General features: G+C 44.6%; 1 protein-coding gene across 1 annotated transcript in view; it reads left to right on the plus strand.

The window, feature by feature from the left end:
• Window positions 1-449: 449 nt before the first annotated feature.
• The window catches only part of erbb4b (erb-b2 receptor tyrosine kinase 4b), a 393,044-nt gene continuing 368,947 nt past the window's right edge, over window positions 450-24,546 (plus strand). The window contains exon 1 of the mRNA XM_080786645.1: window positions 450-637. Within this exon, the coding sequence (XP_080642771.1) occupies window positions 538-637 (100 nt within the window). The 5' untranslated portion in view covers window positions 450-537. The remainder of the gene's footprint in view (window positions 638-24,546) is intronic.

Raw genomic sequence — 24,546 nt, forward strand, 5'->3', positions numbered from 1 at the left:
TTTTTGCAGCATTTATCTTGCTTTCGGTGCGACTGTGACAGGTGCAGCAAAACAAGATTTTTTGGGCAAGTGCTTTGAACCAATGACAGTCCGTTTAGAGCTGCGAGGGGCGTGGTTTACATCAATCTGCAGGGACGTCGCCCAATCCCCGTGCTCTGTGGGAGGGGAACATTTGGAAGGGGGCGTGACCGCGGAGCGCGAGTCTCTCCACCGCATACTGTATTGAACTCGGAGAGTAATGGCATGAGCGTTGCTTACTGTTTGACAGTAGATGCTTATAGAAGACGAGCTGGGGAAAAACTACTACGCCGCGTGTGTATCTGCTTGAACTTCACGTCAGAAGACACCGACGAGGCGGAGCCCGGGGGACTAATTGCAACTTAGCTAAAAAATAAATAAAAAAGAAGAAGAGGGAAAAAAGGCAAAAGTCTCAAGTGACAGAGGTTTTTGTGGCAAATATTTTATCTTTTTTGTTGTTGTTCGTTCCCAAGACGAAAGGGGGATTCGCCGCTGGACATGTGAATTAAAAGGAGTTTAATGTCAGCGCACAAGATGAAGCGAACGACTGCCCTGCTGTGTTGCCTCGGCGTTCTCCTCCTGACTTCTGGCGTGTTTCGGTCCATTTCCTCGCAATCAGGTGAGTGAAAACAGCCGTGGCGGGGTGGCTCTCCTCTCCGCGGGTGCGCGTACAGAGCAGTCAGTGCGCACGGAGCCAAGTGTTCAAGTGTGGGGAAACTTACCAATATAATGAATTAATCACAGAAATGATCACGATATAATACCACCTCTGCCTGATAGGGCATTTATTTAGATGTATTTACATTGTATTTTAACTGTAAGAGGGTCTGCAGCCAGCCTGCCTTTTTTTCTCTCTGTGAAAGTAAAATAAAACCAGTGTCTAATGTCCCTTCATAACAAATGGTAATCTTTGCCCTGTAAAGAAAAGGGGCAACGTTGGACTCTGGTTTTCGGAAAGACGTAGTAGTAGTAGCAGCAGCACTATATTGCCGCATCCAAGTCGGGACGACGAAATTTAATCAAAGGTTTTGTGACAGCCTGTGGATTTTCTGCAACCACTGAATTAATGAATGCAATTAAATTGTTTCCACTGCACTGTTAGGCACAGTTGAATTTGGAGGGAATAATGGAGGGCATATTGAACCATTCGCCACACGTGTGCAACAGTGCAAGGTGGAGAAGCAGCAAGCTTGCTTCACATTAAACTGAATGGATGGATGGATGGATTGGATAGCTAGACGGACGTTGATCTGGCATTGCATTGTGCGTGTGTTTGTTTTCAGTGGGTAGCCTACTGTGGTACTGGGTATACGTTTCAAAAGTTGTCCGCTCACTTTTAGTGACTCGGTTACCATGAAAAACAGCGATCAATAACTGTATTCAGTATTCATTATTAGATTAGCCAGCAAAGCTTGTTGCACATCACGGGCTTACAGCTTTTAGAATGTCCACTACTGCATTGTCAATAGCAATACGTTTTTTTAATGCAGCAGCGCGCTCTCTCTCTCTCTCTCTCTCTCTCTGTGTGTGTGTTATGATAACACTTGTGAGTGAGTGTGCGTGCGTGTACGCGCATTTGCTCTGGCAGGAGAGACGGAGGAAGAGAGATTTATGAGGCAGGTGTCTGACTGTAAGTGGAGACGTTATAGCACTTTCCTATTGATCAATAAGTGATAACCCAAAAGGTTTGCACGCATGTCAGTGTTTTCAGACAGACATGGACAAGGGGGAAATATCCTCGCTGACGGGAAGCGAGGATAGACTAGGATAGTCTTTTCCAAAAGGCCAGACAGACGGATTCTTCATCTACCCATGCCTCCCGTCTCATATGACCACGAATCCACCAGTGCGCTTGTAATTAGTATTATCACCATGAATTTATTTGATGTTTTAGGCTATATGCCCCGTGATGCGTTATCTGTGGAGCCACTCGCCCACCAGCACCCATACTATAACCTCCGCTTTAATCAAAGTCAAATTGCGCTGTAGCCTACTGCCCGAAGCGAACACGCGTTGATTGAATTAGGAGATTAAAATTCAATCTGGGTGGGCTCTCGGTGTATAGGCTTTACGTTTGGTTTGACCATTACGCACGGCACATTTTGCTGTTGCAGATGTGGACCAATTGAGCAAATGTCAGAAATAGATTGTTGTAGGAGAGTAAAATGTAGGCTAAATTACTACTGGGCATTACTATTCATATACGCAGATACTGTGATTGTCCGCGGCACTGTTTAGCCGCTATTCTTTCTTGGAATACAATTTAACATAGCGTTGACTTTCATTTTTTTATACGTACCCAGGACAGAGTATTAGTATAGTTACCTGCTACACTCTAGAGCTGGGTTGTGAATATTGTGGCATTTACAATTTCACTGTGTGGGGACATGGGGAGGGAGGGGGACCCAACGAAGGCAGACTGGAGCAGATAATACAAATATCACGGTGTTAATCGGCTTAAACGCGGATTAAGTCCTGTCGGTCAGAAAGAGACAGAAAGGCAAGGGATGGAAACGTCATCATTCTTTAAGAGATTACATCCATCTTTTCATATAGTCATATATTAAATTCTTTGTCATTAAAGAGGTGTGTGTGTGTGTGTGTGTGTGTGTGTGTGTGTGTGTGTGTGTGTGTGTGTGTGTGTGTGCATCTGTGCCTGGGTGCATGGAGTATGCGTGTGCACACTTGGAGATATCTAGGGTGAAATGTGTTTGTGCTGTGTGTAATGAGATGAATACTTAATAGTTGCACATAATTTCTGTCTCACCAAAAATAGCCGATCTACAAGCTCACAGTGCATGGCTGTTGACACACTGTGAGCTTGAAGATCAGCTATTTGGTGTAGAGAGAGACACTGGCGTGCATCAAGACAAGCAAGACCTGTCATTTCAGTTCCACAGCACTGAGCACTGTCATATTCTACCCACACCTTTGTGTGGCTACAGTTTTGAGGCAAAAATATGAGAGATGGAAACTACTGGACTCTTTCTTCCTTTAATATCTGAGCGTTGGAGAGAATCGATTCGTGTCACATTTGCCACCGGCCCTGGCCCACACAGCACGGCCATCACACAAAGCCCTCTCACAGCCATATCTCCTCCTGTTGTCGCCCGTGAAAGGCGGTCTGACCTCTATGTCTCTGGCGTTTTATTGCAAAGAATAGCTGCCTTTGATTCGGTGGCGATCCACTTCCCTGGGCCGGGGGAGTGTGAATCACTCCACACTCACCTCCTCTCTCTCTCTGCCTCACCGGGTCTCCCCTATATGCATACTGCATGCATGCTGTGTGTGTGTGTGTGTGTGTTTGTGTGTGTGTGTGTACAGTGTGATATGTGATATATGCATACTGTGTGTGTGTGCGCGCGGCGATGTGCGCGCGTGCCACACGGTGTGCGGAAAACACTATAGTGCTCCAGAGGGGTTTAATACAGCAGAAATAGGAAGCCGTTTCTGTTCTGCCATTTTAATTGTTTTTCTACGCTTGGAGGTTTTTTACCCGTTGCCCCAATGATGCAGATGAATAATAAAAACGGTGCAAGACTTCAGTTAACCACTTAAACCCCTCTATAACATACTTGGACCGCTTCTCACCTTCTGAACTCAATCTCTTTGGCGAGAGAGTTTGGTGTCTATCACTCGTGAGCTTGTAGATATGCTGTTATTAACTTGTAGATCTGCTATTTTTTTTGGCTAATGTTCCTCCCAGAATATGGATGCTGGGGTTAGATGTTACTATTCACATGACACATGCAATCCCATATACAGTACCATGAAGGAATGTGGTTTCCTCCTGATTAGATTCCATAGTTTGTGTCCTGTCATCTTCTACTGCCTTTTGATTTGCTGGTGGTGGGGTTCTTAACCGTCGGAAATTGTCTTTGGCCCGCGTAGTGATTGGATCACATCCTGTGTGACCTTTACACGTAGCACGCCGACATCCATCAGCTGGATACATGTGACATAACATGCATGGGTTTAACTTTGACGGTGCATCTTTAAAATGTCAATGTAATTATGTCATAATTGGATTTGGAGAAGCGCCCTCGTATTAGCCGGCCTATATAAAATGCAAATTGTATGTGTGGCATGTGAAGTTTGGTTTGCAGGACAATTAAAGACTACCATGCACATTTGATGAGGTTTGTTATTTTCTCTCCACCACCGCTTCCCTCTGAAAGCTCTCTCTAATAGCTTTCTTGTGCATGTCTCACAAAACAGAGTGAATTTGATATAGGCCTAAATGTAGGCCTACTGCCTACGTGTGCGTAGCTTTTTCAAGTTGGAGTGAGAGATGACAACTTTGTTTTTGTGTTTTTTGAATGGATACCCTTTTTACCACTTAAGCGCCTGCTCAGGGACTACAGATGAAAATTAGCCTATGGCTAACTCTGGCCCATTTACATGGATTTGCAAAATGACGTGTTGATTAATGTGCATTGTCCCTGTAGCTTGTTGTAACATCAGGGGAAGTCCTCAGGGCTTCTCTCCCGTTCTGCACATGCAGCTGAACTCATACGCGCAAACTATACAGATATTGAGTCCAAACGCTTGTCTTTCAGCTGTGTGTATCTTTCCACTGAATCCATTTAAGTTCCCCTTCTCTCTCCTCTCCCCCCGCTCTCTCTCCCAGGCTCCACCCACACTCCATTGGCCTTTTTGACAAGTGCATGTTGAAGGGTTAAGAACTGCCAGGGGGGCCTATGTCTGAGCGTGTGGAGAACGCGTCTACCCTGTGTGTGCGTTGGATATGTAGAGAGAGAGAGAGAGAGAATGATTGACAGCCTAAATAGACCACTGCAGAGTTTCTCTCTGTCTCACCCTGCGGTGAACCTCCCCCAGTTGTCATCCTTTGCATTGTAAACTTTAAAAGTAACAATAGGAATATGGCTAATCTTTGCCAAGACACACTCATTACCACCATGTTTTGAATGAAAGTCAAAAGATAATTGTGGCTTTATACATGTGAAGTCATTTGGCGGGGGTCTGCCTCGTTTATTCTTTCTGAAGCGACAGCTTGTCAAGCCAGAGTGATTTGCTTTATTCTCATTTTTATTATTTCTCTTTCCCGAAGTTAATAATATAGTGAGAAAATAAAAGGATGATAACAGGCTGACAACTTTTCCAGGAATCGCGGCTCCACCTTAGACAAGCGTGTCTTGTGTTTTTGTGTGTGTGGGTGTGCCAAGAGGCTGGATTCTAGCCCATTTATTCTCTCTTGTCTGTCTCTCTCTCTCTCTGTCTCTCTCTCTCTCTCTCTCTCTCTCTCTCTCTCTCTCTCTCTCTCTCTCTCTCTCTCTCCTTTTAGTAGCCTAATCTTCCTTTAAAATATTCATAGCTAATCTGCATTTACAATGTAATTACAGACTGGGTTTTGAGTGATATTGGAGACGGCCTGCGGAGCATGCATGCGTCCCGCTTAAAATCTTGATTCGTCTGTTTTTTTGCACTTGAATAAATAGAAAAACAAGTCGGGATATTGTAGCTATTTCTCTGTGCGTTGCAATGGTTTGTTAGGTTATAGATCTGTTCGTTTGGCTATGGAGCATCTAAGCTTACAGGCCATCCCTGAGCTTGGAGGGGGGCACACTTTTAAACAAAGCAGTTGTGACCTGTAATAAATGAGTTTGTTGCAGCTCTTAGTGTGCGTGCGGACCATGGTATTTATTTAAAACCATTTATTGAACTCCTTAGAGAGCATATCTCCGCCAGGCTGTGTTGCTTAGCCAGTCATGTGTAGTCAGGGCTGGGTTGGTCAGGGCAAGAGCAAGCTGTGTAGACATAGGGCTCCATTTTCGTCACCGCTAAACCCCTTATCCCTAAACTGAATAGTTGAATGAATAGTTAAAAGGGCCAGTCTACAAGCTCACAACGTGTCAATGTAGATTGGCTAGTTGAACTATTCAAAAATGTTTTTCAAAATAGTAGAAAAAGGCAAAGAAGTTTATGGATAAGGGGTTTAGCGGTGACGATAATGGAGCCCATAGGCTACACGACATACATAATTGCTTTTGTAGGTGTGCCAAATAAATAACAAAAAGATCACACCTGTGTGAAGTGAGGGGCGCTAATATATTAAAGTCTAACTCGTGTTGATTAGATGATGTAATGATGTAAAACAAAAGATGCCAACACAAACATTAATGCCATTAACAAGAAGAGACAATATGACGAAATGAGGGACAACATGACGTACATTTTCCCTTCATTGTCAATGGGATTTTAAAAACAAACATTGAACTAAAAACAAACATTAAACCTGTATATAGGAGGGGCAAATAGTCCTCTCCACCGTAGTCAAAACCTTGTTTGGCGGCATAATATGAAAGAAATTCGAAAATGAAAAAATAAATACATATTTTGTTTTATATTTTATTTTACCCGCTCGCTTAATGTATTGAATAACATCTAGTTGCTGTTGAATATTTTCGAAAAATAAAGCAATGAAATTCGAATGGGAATATAAAGGTAAACTGACGGCCCTAATATCTACAAACAACACTACAGTCTAAGGCCCTTATATGATCACGGATGCCGGCTCCCACCCTGACGGTCTGTACACCCCAACCGTTTACAGAGGCAAAAAGGCTAGATGTCTCAAGAACTCAACCGCCAGATTCAGGAACCGCTTCTTTCCCTCAGTTATTTTGTTGAACTCTTAACCAAGTGATGGTCCCCCCTCCACCTCCTCACTGTACATACACTGACTTTATCTCGCTGACCTTTTGCATTGGATTGATGCCATCAAGTAAATGTAGTTGTGCACACAATAACAAAATTAAATCCATCCATCAACATTGGGAAAATGACTGCACAAAAGGTGCCAGACATTATAAGAAGTGACGATTTAACAGACACACGTGAACTCTGTGTCCCTTGTGTCCCCCACATGTGTGTGTGTGTGTGTGTGCCAGCCCAGCGGGCATCAAGAGCGTGCAGAGTGCCCGTCGTCGTCGTATGCCAGCCTGTGTGTATACTGTAAGTCAGCAGTCACCTTGCAGCAGAGCAGAAATAGCGCAGCAGCACTCCTCTCTTTCCCCTGGATGTGAAGGTACATAAAGCACAGAATGAGAGGAGGGGAAAAGGCAATTGACCTTGGAGGAGGGTTTTTGCGGGCTGGCGATATAGCTGCTGCCCCGGTGGATGCTACTGCTCTGCAGCCTGCCAGGGGAGGAGGGAGTGTGTGTGTGTGGGTGTGGGGGTGTCAATGCTGAGTATGACAGTCTTTGTTCACTGTGTAGAAAAGCAGCGAAATCTTCGCTGCTTGACAGCGGTGGAGCGTAAAGGAGCATTTTACTCCAGAGCGGTGCTGTGGAGGTCGTTAGTGGAAGGTGATATGTGTTGAGTTTATGAGCGATGTCTGCGCGGTAACAACACAAATCCATTATACCTGGATGCAGCGCTAGGACATTGCTCAGTGGCACTTTATTTTCTCCCCTTTTTAGCGGTGCCTATCCTCTCCAATGACTGGCCACGTGCGTATGTCTGTATATTCGTCTGTCTGTCTGTTTGGAGTACAGTATGTCTGTTTTGTAGTACGGCCTCAACAGCTGCAGCCAGCCAGCTGTATTGTATTGTATTGTGTTGTTGAGCAGCCTGCACCGTTCAGTTCACACGGGTGTGATTCTTTTTCAAAATCCCGAAAACATACAGCACCCTTTAGGCCACGGACTTGATATGATTTGTATCTTTGGGGACCCCAAAATACACTGGAAAAACCTATGGAGCCATTTGTAAACCCATTTGTTCAAACACCCGGTATTGCATGGTCTATTTGGTTCCTAAATAAACAATCAGTTACTGTATCTGGGATCTCCTGAAACCCCAGCAGTCTAACATTGAGCCAAGACGGACAGAGGAGATATTGCCCCTTGAACTTCAGACAGTACTACTGTCAACCAGGGTCTACATTTCTCAATGGAAGGTTGGGGAGACCACCTCCAACCACTGCACATTGTATTAACATACTTTACCATACAGATTGATTTAAATTATGTTTTATTCTTTAGACTAAGTCCCAGATGGCAGCTTTAATTTATCCATTTGTAACTCTTGAGAGGGTACAAATGTAACCGTTCTCTCAGTGAAATGAACACTCAGGAACAGGTATCAGTCAGTATTAAATTACATGGTATATCGTCACTGTCGGGCAGACACCTTGTAAGTCTTTTTTATGTTTAATTTGTAAATGAACACCACACTGTACTGTAATGTATTGTAAAGTACCAAAGATTAACAAGAGCTTGTGACAAAATAACAACTTACATTGGATCCATTGGAACATGTTTTGTACATACAAGGTTTGGATACGATAATACATCATCTGCCGGGTAGAAATATTATATCCAAAAAACTGTTACTTTTCAGGATTCAAATTAAAAAGCATCAACCGTAGCAAGCCCAACATTGTCGTTTCGCGCAACATTTTGCGCTGCATTTTGACCTTGTAGATCTGCTACTTTTTATGTTTTTTTTTTGGTGACGCTTTAGTAGTATGAACAAGTTGGGCGTTAATAAGGAAAAAATAACATAAAATATTGAGATAAGAGGTTTCTGGCCGACAACAAGGATGATGAAGTGCAGGTTATGGTGAGGTCTGAGTGTGTGTGTGTGTGTGTGTGTGTGTGTGTGTGTGTGGGGGGGGGGGGGGGGGGGGGGGGACGACTGGGTAACAAAGAGGCAACCCAGGTGCAAAGTCAACTCTGTCATTTCCCCCTGTGCCATCCCGCTGCGGTGGGCCGTTTACGCCAGACAGGGGTGCTTCATCTCAGTCACACACACACACACACACACACACACACACACACACACACACACACACACACACACACACACATACACACGCGTGCATATACCTTAACACACACACACACCCCTCCCCCACATGCATGTGCATATACCGTATAGACATTAGACACACACACACGCACACACATGTGCATAGTCATGCATGCATTCACGCACATGCAGGCACACATACTCACACAAACACATGGACACATATAGTCATACATCCGCGCACTCACACAAGCACCGTAATGCATGCACACACACACACACACACACACACACACACACACACACACACACACACGTACACACGCTCGAAGTATACATCAAGTAAACATACAAGAGGCATCATGCTGTGCATCACGCTGAGTTTTTTTTCGGCTCCCTTCCTTTGTTCTAACCCCCCTCTCCTGCAGAGAGACATTACCTCCCCATGGCAAGGTGAACGGGGTGCTGATGTAAGATCATTTGTAGCAGCCAGAGTGAGACAGAGGGAGAGAGAGAGAGGAAAATGGAGTGTGTGTGTTGTGTTGTGTGGTGTGTGTGTTCTCTAATTTTAACCAGGGAGACTCAGGGGCCGGTAGGCAGGCAGGTGCTGGGGAGGGGAGGTGAGGTGTCTTTTGGCAGGGATGGGAGCGGAGGGGACATGGGTGAGCGTCCCAGGAGCCTTGGTTAAAGTGGCCGCTATCACAGGAACTGGACGCACAATTAATCAGCTGCAGCCCAGGGGGGAGCTTGGACTATGACAGGAACACTTCATTCTGCAGAGCCCACAGGACGGCACGGCACGGGACACACACGCAGAGCACCTTTTTTCTCTCCTTTCCTCTCCTTTCCTATCCTCTTCCTCTCCTCTCCTCTCCTCAGAGATGTGTCTGTTTGCCTCTGTAAATCTTTTGATTAGAATCAGCCAAGCTCCTCTCCGGTGACTTGACAGCTGACTGGAGAGTCTGGGAAGACATGAAAGCTGAAGTTTCTACTTGCTGTTTAGCCCGAGAGAGAGAGGGAGGAAGGGAGATGAGGGATAGTGCGGGAAAGACGGATTCAGAAATCCTCAGTTGGCTTTGCTCTAGTCTAGTCCAATGGTTCTCAAACATTTTCATGTCAAGGATCCCCCAAATTGATAATGTATTTGGCTGCGGACAGCTATTTGAAAAGATCGTTGCACCAGACATTTTTCGGAAATAGAATTTTTGAATAGCCTTTTTTATTTATTTATTGGACCCAGGTGTATATAAACTGTTCCTCATTTTGAACCAGTGTCCTTCCTCAGCCCCCTCCATGCACAGCCAGCACCTCCCTCCCTCTGTGCTTCCACTGCCTCCTCTCCTCCCAGCCAGCGTTGAGTGATTGATGGATTCAGGTCCGACATGGCCCGTTTCACCCGCGGGCACGAGCAAGGACGTTGGCAAGATTTAGCCGGATGCCAGTGGGGGGGGGGGGGGGGGGGTGCGGTGAAGGTGATGGTGATGGAGGGGGGGCAAAAAAAATGAACAAAGAACAGAGAGGGGAATACTTGACTCTGTTAGTGTGGTGGTTCAGCTCAACGGGCGTTTGGCGGCGTGACCATGCGTTTTCTCTGAACGTGGGCTCCACCTGTTCATAGCATTCCACTGCATCACCTCTGAGCTATTTTGAAAGACCTGGACAACAGGAGTATGCTCATAATTGAATAGCAGGCGATCCTAATCGAATGCCAAACAGCTGTGTTTCGTTCATAATTTTCACTTTACATCACTTTGAAACGCCAAGTACGATGCTTGGCTTGCCTGCAACAAACTGTGTGTTTAAATACCAGTACACAAGGATAACATGCACAACCTCAAGTATAGGTTGCAAGACAAAATAGATGATTACTGTCGTCTGTCAGTAGTAGCCTTTGTTATATACTGTAGGAGATATGAAGCTATTTTCACAGTGGCAGGCTGGCAGCCTCCTTTTTTATGTTTTTGGGGCTTTTTGCCTTTATTGATATAGATAGGTAGACAGGAATCGGGGAAAGTGATTTATTTTTTTACTTTTCATTTTTGTTTATCAAGTCTTAACAAAAAACAACAACTAACAACAAAGTTTTTGTAGATGACTACAGTTTTTGAAATTCAATTAAAATTAGATTTCTAAATGTATCTCAGTCTGGAGCCTTAGACACTGGAACCTGATCTACAAGCTCACAACACGTTTGGACTCGTCGTGAGCTTGTAGAGTGGCTATGACAGCAAGCGACACCGTTGCACCGACTCACTCCTATATCGTTACAAAGTTACCATGGCAACCAATGCAGATGGTCCTAAGGTGTTTGAATACACAAATCCAATCTGATCCTTTGCAAATAACAGTATGGACAGTCCGATTTGAGAAACAAATAAGATTTGCCTTCAGTCTGAGACATGTTGTACTCAGTGTATCACCTTTTCAGCTGGGTATCAGAATTAGTTGACTTCGCCCAGCCTTTGATGCTTAAATACATTTAATAATTCAGATAGAGGTGGTCAGAAAGAATCATCCAGAATCCATGTCCAAATGTGTGTTTGTGTGTATTGTCGACTTGAACTGTGAGGAGGCTGTGTACTGGCCCCCTCCCCACAGGGGGGCCCTGGCTCTCCCGGTAAGCAAACACCCACTTGATGAGTAGCCAGGCGAGGGGGGAACAAGGCCCGCAGTGTCTCCCTGGTCACGCTTTGTCCTGGACGAGGCTTCGGCAGCTCCCCGCGTGACGGGCCTGGAGATGAGGGGTCCGCTGGTCTCGTGAGCATTGTCCCGTACAGGCAGGCCCTGTTAGGGCCACATCACGACAAACGTAGGGGGAACTCTACTGTATGTCAGTATGGCTTCAGATATTTGCAGTAGTTCAGTATGCCTATCTCTTACCATGGCAAATACATAAATAATCCTGAAAAAGGTTATAGGGATGTCGGGTTGAAAATGGGGTGACTAAATAACTACATTGGATCCATTGGTCCAACGTTTCTGCCCGACAGTGACAAGATAGAATGTACTCTAGACAGTACTTACATATTGGTTTCAGTAATTGTTTTGTTTGGCCTGCAACACATCTATTGTGCTCAAATTAGCCCTGTTCACTTTTCCCCAGAAGGCTATATACAACATATTAATTTCATTCCAGTAGACAAGTATGTCCTTTATCCTGTATGTCTTTTGGTCTGTTTCAACTATACCCACATCTACTTAATTCTCCCTCTAAATAGCCCAGGTAAGAAGAAGTCCATTCCTGCCATATTGTTTTCCCCCTCACAAATTCAAATGAATATCTCAGAATTATATGATTCTTCTGCGGTTTCATTATTCCACAGTCCTCTCTCCACGGACCTCCTCTGGCTTGGCCAGGTGCTCATAATTAACACAATTGCCCATGTTCATATAGACAAGTCCATGGAGGGGTGCCCTGAGGGCACAGCCATAGCTGAGTTGTACCATTAAGCGCAGCTTGACACCTCAGTATTGATTGCCTACAGGGCACTGCGCCATGATCTATAGAGTAGGGTGTACTCTGTGTAGGGTGTCTGTGTTCCTGCCTTCCTGGTGAAACCGCAGTGTCTGGTGACATAATTTGTATCGGTGAAGATGTCTACAATTATTTGGGGGCCCACTTTCAATATCCTCACAGCCCATGGGGGGGGGGGGGGGGGGGGGGGGGTTGGCGTAATTAATAAATTGGGGAGGTAAAAATACTTACTTTATACTTTATTTTTACTGTGTTGCAGGAATTGGCTTCTATAGTCAACTCAACAGCACGTAGCTGCTTAAAAGTGGTAGTGAAAAGAAACGGCAAAGCCCAGTGGTATATCGGGGGAACGGATCGGTGTGTGTGTGACAGAGATGGTTAGAAAGCACTCTCATTCACCAGTTTCAAGAGGCAAAACCGGGGAATGATGCAGCAGAAAAACACAAATACAAAACACTTTTTGGAGAGATTGTACGCCGCAGCCGTACATGCCTGCCTGTCCATCTCGCAGGTAAATGAGTAGTTTCAGACTCACCGTGCCGCTGATGTTTGTTGGCGCGGTGATGAGCACATTGCGCGTGTCACCCACCTGTCTCAGCAGTGCCGTGCCTGGGCTGTCTTGGCCTGTAAACACAACAGGTTTCTTCTCTCCTGTCCTCCGCTCTCAAGCGCCTTGCCTCATTTTCAGAGGCTCTCTCTCTCACGCCATATGCCTCAGCAGCAGCAACGATGTGAAGTCAATAGGATGAATAAAACATATCTTGAATCAGAGCTCTCTCTGCCCTGGGATATGTCAGGCTGTCAGTATGGCTTATTGGGAAAACACAGGACTAGTCACTCTGCCTGGACAGTTTGGCAGAGCCCTGCGCTCTCCCCGAGCAAAAAGACAGGTCACTTTACTTTTACTTTATAGAGAATGGTGAAATTCTATATAACTGTCAAGCTCATACAGGCTGCCTCCATACATTTGGCTCCATTTCTTTGGGCTAATGCACCCTGCTTGTTGGAGAAGATGTGCCTGACAATTGTGTGCTGGATACAAAGTGAGCTACCTCCAGAAAAAGTCAAGCTAATCTGAGTATTTCACAAGAGTTTCACAAACTCTTAAAGTTTAGACCAAAGATACTTATACTATGCCTGTACGATGGTTCCTTGCACTGAAAATAGCAGATATACAAGCTTGCAATGCATTATGAGCTCGCATAACTGCTATTTTCGGTGCATGACACCGTCATACAGCGGAGCATAAATTAAGCATTAGAACACTTGAGGGAAAATTGAATTGCAGCGGCCTGAATTCCCTTAACTCCCTTCTGCTACAGTTGAATGATCCGACATGGACATAATCTAAGACCGTAGTGCATTGGTTTTAGGTAGAACATGGCATTACCACTGGGATCATAGGTTTTTATTCCCACTGGGGGGCAGCATTCGTGGTACTCTTTTAGTGCTGGGGATTAGAACATCCAATACTCGGCATATAGCATATTCAATCAACCAGCCCACCCCTCTGTCACTTACACAACCATCACTTAAACAAGTACTGTCACACACTCCAGCACTTACTGCTGCCCTGCTGAAGGTACTGTAGCTAACCCCCGCGGCTAATTATCTTTCAATTAGGGCTGAGGTCTAGGTTTAATTAGGTCTGGCCACGAGGAGGGTTGGAGCGCAGCACTAACTCAGCCCGCCACAGCTGCCAAGCCCTATCAGCCTAATGGCGGCTCACACACTGAGGCCCCTGGGGGCCCCTGGCAGGCTAGCCCAACTTACATCCTGCTGCAAACACTGAGATACACACACACACACACACACACACACACACACACACACACACACACACACACACACACACACACACACAGTGGGCCAACTTACTACTAGTTTTTTAAGTAGTTCATAATATGCATAATGATCACTTAAGCTGAATTCTCAGTGTGCTGCAGACCTGCAGTGAATCTCCATGCCGCAACTATTTCTGAGATACAGCCCTGAGTTCCCTCCTCGAACATTTTAAACTCCTCCAAACTCCTACATGCAGCATCCTTTCTTTGGAATTGGGGGTAAAACAGTCGACGGCTATATTTACATGCAGCTTAAGACTGAATATCTCCCCTTATCCAGTCTGTTTTAACACAGTACACTCACCAGGGTTCATTTATCCATCTGTAATTCCAGGAGTGTACACATGGAACCAAATAAACCTGTAAGGAGGGGTCCACACTCCCAAGAGTAAAATTAAAGCTGCAAACCAGACCTTATTTTAATGTTTTTTTAAATTGTTTTAATCTATGTGGAAGAGTATGATAATACAATATAACTAGTACATCTGCAGTGGTTGGAGGTGGTCTCCTTTTTTTCTTCTTAAATGTTTATCCCACAAATTTGTAACCCAACTTTCTCACCCAGTGTCAATTATCGAATGTAATTATGGGCGCTACACTCCCTCTGCCAACCCGGGGAGAGCAATGGACTGACCTCATACTTTGGGCACATGCAGACCCCTAGTGTCCGTCACTGACGGACCGGTTGACAATTAGTACCGACTGAAGCTCATTATGAACACATTTCCCCAGGTTAAACGGAGATCGCTAGTATGTCGCAGGGATTTACCCCAATCCAACCCCTTGATGCCTAGTGCCAAGCAGGGAGGCAGAATCTAACCCTAGCCTCCCAGTCTCAGGGCTGACACTCAAACCGACGAGGTATCTACTATCTACTTATTTATGTATGTCTATTGAAGCTTTAACATGATGGCTTTTAGAGTGAAATAGATTACTCTGCTGGTTCTGTGCAGCCATCTGTTGTAGTCTATATTATACTCCCCAGCTTGCAACTGCAACCAAATGGTGTTTTGGAACCAGAGAGGGTTTGGAGCCCAGCAGAGCACAGACCTCATTCTTCCAAACCACTTTCTTACCTTTTATTCCCCAGGAACCTCGAGCTGCATACAAGACTGCCAAGTCAAGTCAATATGCATGCGCAAGGTGTGTGTGTGTGTGTGTGTGTGTGTGTGTGTGTGTGGGGGGGGGGGGGGGGGGGGGGGTCCGTAATGTTTCCATTTAACACTTCCAAATTTCAGTCTTCTTTTAATTTTTTGCAAAACACAAATGCAATCATATCGTCTCTGTCGGGAGGAAACCTCATAATGTCCAAAACCGTTACTTTTCAGGAAAAGTAGCCGATCTACAACCTCGACACGTGTCGCTTCGTGCCGCATTTCGTGCTTGTGGATATGCAAATTCCGATTAGAGATGGGAATTATCGATGGATTAATGAATTAATTAATTAATTGATACAGTAATTAGACAGGAAAGGGGGAGAGATATGGGGGGAAGACATGCGGCAAAGGCCGACTGGTTTGGGACTCGAACCCGCGACACGCCGTCAGGCTGGAACACCGGCCTAGGTGCCTGGACCGCTCAGCCGTGGCCAAGGCCTTAATTGATACGTTTTGATAACCTTATTGATCGATTAACTGGTTAGTTGATAAGCAGATTTTTCCTTTATTTTCTATTAATCTGAGAATCTTAATTTCCCTCAATGTCTAACATAAAAATCTACATTTTGCTGATAATATACAGAAAAAATGCAAAAGACATATTATATTCATTTGACCATTTGAGATACAGGGACAGGCAGTCTGTCACATACAGTAACATGCAAAAGCAGAGACGTTTCTGTGGCTACCAAGGTGGGGGGGGGGCTTTTATAACGAGCCCACATGTGCATTCCTCGGTCACGTCGCACGCAGACAGCATTACATTCACAGAAAACCGCCCAATGATGGAACCGCAGAATTTTTGATGTGTTAATTGAAGAATTTCTTAATGGCGATGCATCGATGAACTAACATCCCTACTTTCGATGCTTTTGTGTGACACTTTGGTATGATTAAGTATAGGGCATTGTAAGAGGTAAGTGGGAGAGCGAGGATGAGGGAGTCAGAGAGGACATGACAGACGGCAGGTCACCCTGAGCTTGAACATGACCTACGATGACCTCCAGATGCGACAGACAGACAGACAGACAGACAGACAGACAGACAGACAGACAGACAGACAGACAGACAGACAGACAGACAGCCAGACAGACAGACAGACAGACAGACAGACAGACAGACAGACACAAAAGCAAACACGAGAGAGGAGAAGAAAGGCTGGCATTAAAATAAGGCTCGGAGAGTCTGTGAATAATAAAGGAGAAGGGGAGAGAGGGGAGCATAGCAGTGGAGAGAATAGGAGAGGAGATAATGAGCAAAGAACAGAGAGGAGAGGAGTGGAATGGAAACTACTGCACATGGATGGGTGGCTCACCGTGACAGCAGAGGTGTGTGGGAGAAGTGAGGAGTGGAGAGGGCTAAAGGGGGCGGGGGAGAGATCTGATGAGAGAATACTAGGAGTAGTACAGGACATCAGAGGAGAGGAGATGAAAGGAGTGGAGAAGGTAACAGAGGAGAGGGAAGGAGAACATTGGGGAGGAACACAGAGGAGGAAAACGGGACAGGATCTAAGAACAGAGGAGGGGAGATTGGGGGAGAGGAGAGGAGAAAAGCCATTTGTCTCCAAGGAGCAGACAGGCTCATTGTGGAAGTCACAGAACACTGATTCAATGGTCTGACACGTGCACGCACACACACACCCACACCACATACATGTAGATACAGCACAGCTGAAGGTCAAAACTTCAACAGTCTCCGCAATGTCAAATAAACAGGTGTTTTCTTTCGTAATACATTTGAAGGGGACTTTTATCATGACGTTAACATTGCCTTTTCCGAGATTGATTTTGAAAATGAAACGTGTTTGCCATTCACTTCACTACACCTCTTTACATTTCCTTTGGGTTTAAGCCTAGATACAGACAGTGAATGGTGCAACACAATTTGTTAGCATAGTTTGGCTCAGTGTTGAAGACAGAGTTAAACAACAAAAAATGGGACTAGCATTCAAGATTGTAAATGCAGCTCTGCCATCCATGTGGAATGCCCTGCCCCCTTCCCTCAAAACAAGCAGATCACTGGTTTCCTTTAAAAAAGGTCTGCAAACTCACCTGTCACTGTCATCAGGTCAAAGGGAGAGAAGGTGATTGCCCCCCCCCCCCTTTATGTCTTATTAATGTATTTCTATTCCAACCTGTACATGTAGATTGAATGTATTGTTTGTTGTCACTGTTGTCATTGTGAATAAATGCATTGGACCCACATGGAAACAAGACCGCAAGGTCTTTCTTCTGTGCTGTCCTTTTGGACCAATGCTGTGCTTGACTGTACCCTGTAGGCCTGTACTGTTTGCATCTTATTGTCTAATAATTTAAAAAAATCATTCAAATGGATGAGTAAAGGTGAAAAAAACTTGTCAGCAGAGAGTGAGTATGTTCTGTGTTGGTTTCTTTTGACTGATGGAGCTGGGCAAACAGAGCTAGTGAAGGATGATGCTAATGTGCTATATGGTCAATATACCAGGTGCCGTGTCATTAGTCAGAAGGTTCATTGTTTCGAAATTACTATCCCTATCTCTAACCCTAACCTAAACCTAACCGCAAGCACGGGAGCAAACCTAAACCTAACCGCAAGCACGGGAGCAGTGCATGTTCGGACTAACGGGACTTCGGATCTATGGGTAGTTCCCATAAACAAGATCCCCCTCCACATACACACATGTCCTTCCACACTCCCTCATTTGTTTACCTGTAGTTGAGCAGGATGCTGAATACTCTTTTTTTAAGAAAAAAAATATTAAAATAGCTACACACATTTTTGCTGTAGATAATTTGGCTACTCGTATATCTATTTATACAAGTGAGAAGTGGTACCCATACTCATTCTTTGTGCTCTATCTCCGACCGAACCACACTTTTACCACACATCTCTATATGCAAAATAAATTCGCCACGCTCCCCGAACTGACATAGGCTATTTTTTCGCCGTTCAAGTGTCTCATTTACTCGGCAAATATTACTTTTATGAAACACGCTGTTATTGCTCAACGTCAACAGCCTACGTCACAATCGTCATGTTGGCGTCTACCAAAATCGTCATGTTGGCGTCTACTACGCCTACTACGTTCACTTAACGGGGCCAGTCTTTCACAGTGACACACATGTTACATGAACCACGCGCCCGGGATGGTTTCTACCCCTCAATGTCGTATTTGCTGCGCCCTTGGCTGTTGCCACAACACGCGAGAAACAAGGACTTTAACCACGCTACTTGCATACACTGCAACTCGCTTACAATTCGCAAACCTGGCAACACTGCCCTCTCTTAACAGCCCCGCCCCCACACTAGCTTGACTATGTCATCTCGCGCAGCACAGAATCTGCTCTCGCGCAGGACATTGATGAGAGACAGAAGGAACAGGAGAGATTATACGATCGCTATTTCGCTTATTCCATCTAAATCTCTTTATTTACAAAATAAATGACTCGACGATTCCCTTAGTTACATCAACATTGTTCTTTGGCATTCATCGGATTGTGCCCAAATATCACCCTTACACCGATCACTTTGCCTATTTTCGCCACACAGCCAATTTACTTCCGCGAGCGGCCGGCCCATTCCGCCCATGCGAATGCATGGAGAGAAAAAAAAGACGAAAATCCAGCTGTATCGGAGCAGTGCCACACACACACACAGTCAGTCACACACACACACACACACACACACACACACACACACACACACACACACAGAGAGGAGTTGACAAGTGAGAGAACGAGACGGCTGTTGCGTTTCACCATGGCCAGTGCTGTTGTAGACAGCGACGACGATGATACACGGAAATAAGTGTGGAAAAGAAAACGAGTGCCGTATCCCAAAGGCAACACGTCAAATATGGGCCAGCATCTTAGCAGACATCACAAAGAAATCGATCTGTCCAACGACGATGGTACAAAGACAACAACACAGCCAACTATATTCTTATAGAGAAAAGCTCTCAGCTAATTCGCCCCGTGCAAAACAATTAACGCACGGAGTTGCGGTCTGCATAGCTGCAGACATGCGACCACTATCAGTGGTGGAAAACGCTGGCTTTCAATATTTAATGAGAGTTGCAGAACAGCAGAACCACGTTACAAAATGCCATGCAGGTCACACATGTTTTCACTCCTAAAATGTATAAAACTAATAATACATGTGAAACGTTGCCCGTTAAAATCGTTTTGTGTAAAAGATCGTCAAATATATGGCCGTTAGTACTGTTAATTCAACATCCGGTGAGGGGAGGATACGGATTGTGTATGGAAATCAGCGCATACAGTGGGTGGGCTTTAGACCGGATGTAAGCCACATCCACTAAATGTACACTAAATAGAAATAGTATAAAATACTGCATCAAATGGTGTAGCCTACTGCAGCTATTTATAACCAGGTAGTGTATAAGTGAAATTGAACACTTAAATTAGTATTTAATACTTGAACTAACAACAGATGGGTCTATATACTATTTGTCATCTCATCTTAAAGAAACATTTAAAAAATGTTAGGGCATAAAACCCAAAGTTGTTAAACCTTTTATTATTCTCATTCTGATTTGTTATTTATAGAAAATAAATGTGACTTATTGGGAAACAAGTGTTTTTCTTTACAAACCAAGATATTGGCCTAAATTATAATGAATATAGCCCTCAATGCTGAAAAAGAAGGTTTTAAAAAAATAGATTGCAAAAATTTAATCGAACATCGAAGCAAATCGTGAGCTTCAAATCGAAAATTGAATTGAATCGTGGACTAGGCGAATTGTGATAGCGAATCGAACATCCAATCGAATCGTGAGCTGCAAATCGAAAATTGAATTGAATCGTGGACTAGGCGAATCGTGACAGCCCTAATGTATACATACGCCTGCACGCACACACACGCACATGCACGCCTGTAAGGCCCCCCCCCCCACACACACACACACCAACATGCGATTCATTAAATAACTATTTCTCCGCACGCGCGCACACAACATTATTCACGTGAAGCCTACAGGGAATTACCGCCGGAATGTATATACACACACACACACACACACACACACACACACAGTCCCGGCTCACACGCTTAGAATTTATAGATGCGCGATTACATAACAGCTGGGCGTCATTATAGCCACACACGTCTCTAACTTGCGGTCACAGTCGCGAAACTTTTCAGTTGTGTGGTACTTTTATATTGATTTAACTGCAACAGAAAGTTCCCATCTCCCAGCCACGGAGCTGAAACAAAAAGCAACACTGTTTGTTTCTGGCCAGTGTTGCCAAATAAGCGATTAGTAAGTAATGTAATTTAATTTATCAGCGATTTTGGGATTATTTTTGTAGATTGAAAAAATATTGGGGGTCCTTTGCTCTTGCCATGACAATGTTTGAGAACCACTGCTCTAAAACAATATTAGACAAAGTTTGAGACACAAACACATTGCTCTCTCTCTCTCTCTTCTTCTCTTGTATAAATTAAATAGGCCTATTCATGATTCTGCTTATAGAGAAGTAGCCTATGTTAGTTTGTTTTATGGACTTGAGAGCTACTTTCAAAACCACCAGCTCAACATACCCACCAAATAAAACTATCATCCCATTGCTGCAAATAGTGACAAAATGTAATTGAGGGGCCTTTCATATAAACGCACATGGAATGGGAAATAGAGGGGGAAAAATGCAAATCGTAGGCTTTTATTTTTGTTGGTATTTCACTTTGCTACTGATGATTGTAAGCAAGTATTGCATTGTGTGTTTGAGCTGACAGGCCCTTTTTGATGTCAATCAATCAAGTCATCTCAGGTCATCTAAAGCGGCAGATGCAAAAATCGTTTTTTATATTAAAATTAAATATATTTTTAGTGCCATGTCATGTGGTCTACCTGCAAAGCCTTTGTAGATCCTGATCTACCATTTGGGCACTTAACGTCAGATCAGGGGTTTTTCTCGGCCAGCGCCAAAAATGCTCCCCAAAAGCATAATCGCAGCAAATACCGGCCACTGTGTACGAGCCTTAACATGTTGACTACACTACACTACACATAATAATTAATAACCCGTTTTCAGCTTAAAGCAATTATATTTCATTGAAGCAACTCCTTAGCATTGTTTTCATACCATGGATGTGATAAGAAAATGTATCAAACATAAGGGAAATATTAAATAGTATCGGGTGTACCAGTTTGGCCTTTTCTTTTTTTTCAATGGGGCAATACATTGATTAAACAAACGTTTGTTTGATTGATTGAGTTGTACAATGTTATACAACCCTAAACTACTTTTAGAATACACTACACAATACAATACAATTTCAGAACATAGAATATTGGCCAATATGTCAAATATGTAAATATTACATATCGCATTGAATGGAAGCGGACCATTTCTAACACATGTTACAAATGACCCGCTTTTGCAAGTTTTCTTTGCAGTTGCTTACAGACCAGAATGAACGTGAATTCCGTCTAAACACGATGCAAACTAATGAAGAACATAAGCATGAACACATCCATGTGGATTTTTATTCACCAACACCAAAGACAAAAATTGTAGCACACATATACTCCAGGTGTAAAATTATACGCATTTTGAAGGTAAACACTTCAAACTTCAAACTCCTGGCCACGTAGAGTACGTTGCTGTACACATACTGACGCGATGGCGTCATGGTGGCGTTGACCAATCAAGATATAACGTCCATGTTACAACCGTGAAGCGTTACAACCTTGGCGGCTCTCCCCTACATTTGTTACTAACATTAGGTTGTGGCGAAGTAGAAACGTGGCCAGCAGATACTGTGTTTTGGACAAACAGGCTAGGTATTGGTGTTGATTTGGGTCAACTGGAAAACAGCGTGGTGTTGTTTTGTGCCTGTGTTTGTGTTGGAGCGCCTCAGTGTGGCCGTACAGGTCATGTGCAACCTCTTCCACAGAGAGATGGAGACACTAAATCTCAGCTGGACAAACATGTTTGCATGCATGCATCGCTGCCTTGCATGCTGTGTGCTACTGTTGAGTCTGTCACTTACTTTGACTGATTTATGGCATTGTCTTTCTGTTAAAATCCAACTATGTTAATTTAAGAACTCTGGGCATATAGGTCATTGTTTATTCACTGTGCACACGTGTAGCCTATTGTATGTCAGACTGTATGTCTGTCCCACAGTCACAATCCTTTAGTAATTAGGCTGTGGAAATATTCAAGACAAAACAATGCTACATTTCCAATAACCCATCCGTTACTACATGTGGAGTCAACTCCCGCCATTTATTTCTTCCCATAGTGCGTGGCGAAGTAGCTCTGGGATGAGTGCGCGCGAAGCGCGCACGAAATTCTAGTAGTATATATGGGGATTAATTGGTGAACTTTCCAGGTGAGCAGAATGCTGAAACCACATCAAGAGTGTACTAACTCACTAACGTATAGGGGCGTCTGACCCTCGCACTCCTCGCTTTCCCCCTCTTTTCTTTTCCACAACCCCTGACCTCCCACCCTCCACTCCCTCTTCTCAACCACCCTGGAGAAATGTCACTGGGGCTGGTGTCGTCCATCAAACTGGCATTTCTGACAGAGTGCGCAGTTAAAAGGCCATGCTCCGATTGGCATGGCATCCCCTGGCTGTGGTGTGTGCTCCTCTCCTCTGTTCCTCTCAACTTCTCTGCTCTCCTCTGTTGTTCTTTTGTCTTGTCCCCTCTCTTCCTCTCTCGTCTCGTCTCGTCTGTTCTCGTCTCCTCTCCACCCTTGAACTTTCCTCTCTGAAGTGATTCTATTTACTTCTCCGAGTGTTCGTTACTGTCCAGAGGTCTCTCAGAGGTTGTATAGCAAATTAAACAGTATTTGTTTGTCCCTTTAATTTTCTTGAATGAGATACTGTGAAAGTCAAACATTTAGTTGTTAGTTTTTCTCCTAAGGCAGACTATATATGCAGTTTCAACGAGAAAATCCTCCACTCTGTAACTAACAATCGATTGTGCGTGTTGACAAAGCGCACCGGGCCTGACTCCTTCTCATTGCAGTGGGTCGGACAGCGGTAGTAATTGTGCACCTTCCTTGATCTGATGCCTTAAGCTGATCACAATTCAGTTTGACGGGAATGAGTTGTGAAAGCGGAGCTGTTTATAGTGGCCGGAGGATGGCCTTAAGCCCATCCGCAGTGTTTTATGTGCGTGATTAATATTGATCACCGGCTGAAGCCGATAAAAGTCAACTCCCCCTGCGACTCCGGATGCAAGTGAGGGCCACTTGTTTTCATTAGCACTCTCTCCATTTTAATTAAAGGTAAACCGCCTCATTCGCTAAATCAAACCTGGCCCACCTCGGACCCCCCCCGAATCCGGGGGATTTGTCCCTTTATCCAAGCGTGTCTTGTCCCACTCCTTGCTATACGGACTCAGCCGGGGGTGACTTGTTTCCATCGGAGGGTGTTGGCATTCGAAATTCAAGCCTCGCTCATGTTTCCAGAATTATGCTTACAGACGGAACGAAAAAAAATGGAAAGAAGAAAGCTTTGGCCGATTTCCATCTTCCCTCTTTTGGAGCGTGTTGACTCCTGTGCACCGGGACACGGAGACACGTTCCGCCGAGGCTGCTGTTTTATAGGACATTGTGGCAGGGGCAGCTTCAGTGACAACATGGCTGTTGATTGTGCTGCTCGCTTCTTGTCTTCACCTTATACATATGGAACAGGGAGGGGTGACACCACTGTTTGGCCAGACAGACCAGGTCGCTGGCTGGAATTGGCACAGGCCACGGAGGGCAAGGTGTGTGTGTGTGTGTGTGTGTGTGTGTGTGTGTGTGTGTGTGTGTGTGTGTGTGTGTGTGTGTGTGTGTGTGTGTGTGTGTGTGTGTGTGTGTGTGTGTGTGTGTGTGTGTGTGTGTGTGTGTGTGTGTGTGTGTGTGTGTGTGTGTGTGTGTGTGTGTGTGTGTGTGTGTGTGTGTGTGTCACAGCATGGGTGCACTGCTCACAGGCATGCACAAATTGCACATGTTGGCCTATGCGTGAGTGTAAGGAAGTAAAACAAGGTTACCAGCAGGAGGTCCAGCTCATGACTGCAGCCTGCGGGTTGCAAGAGCAACTGTAAGAGACATAACTACAGAACTATTGTGTGCGTGTTCAGAGCCAGACGGTATATCAGCCAGATTCTTTTCAGTATCTCCAATTATGTAGCTGATTTGTCCACATTTTTAACCACTTAACCACATTTTTCAAAAGTAGCTTATCTAAAAGCTCACGTGTCGCAACACAGTTGCGAGCTTGCAGATGAGCTATTTTTGAGAAGTTTCTCCTGGCAGCCGGAGGAAACTAGAGTTCT

The sequence above is a fragment of the Protomyctophum bolini genome (genome assembly GCF_963924005.1).
Source record: "Protomyctophum bolini genome assembly, chromosome: 16".
Lineage (NCBI taxonomy): Eukaryota > Metazoa > Chordata > Actinopteri > Myctophiformes > Myctophidae > Protomyctophum > Protomyctophum bolini.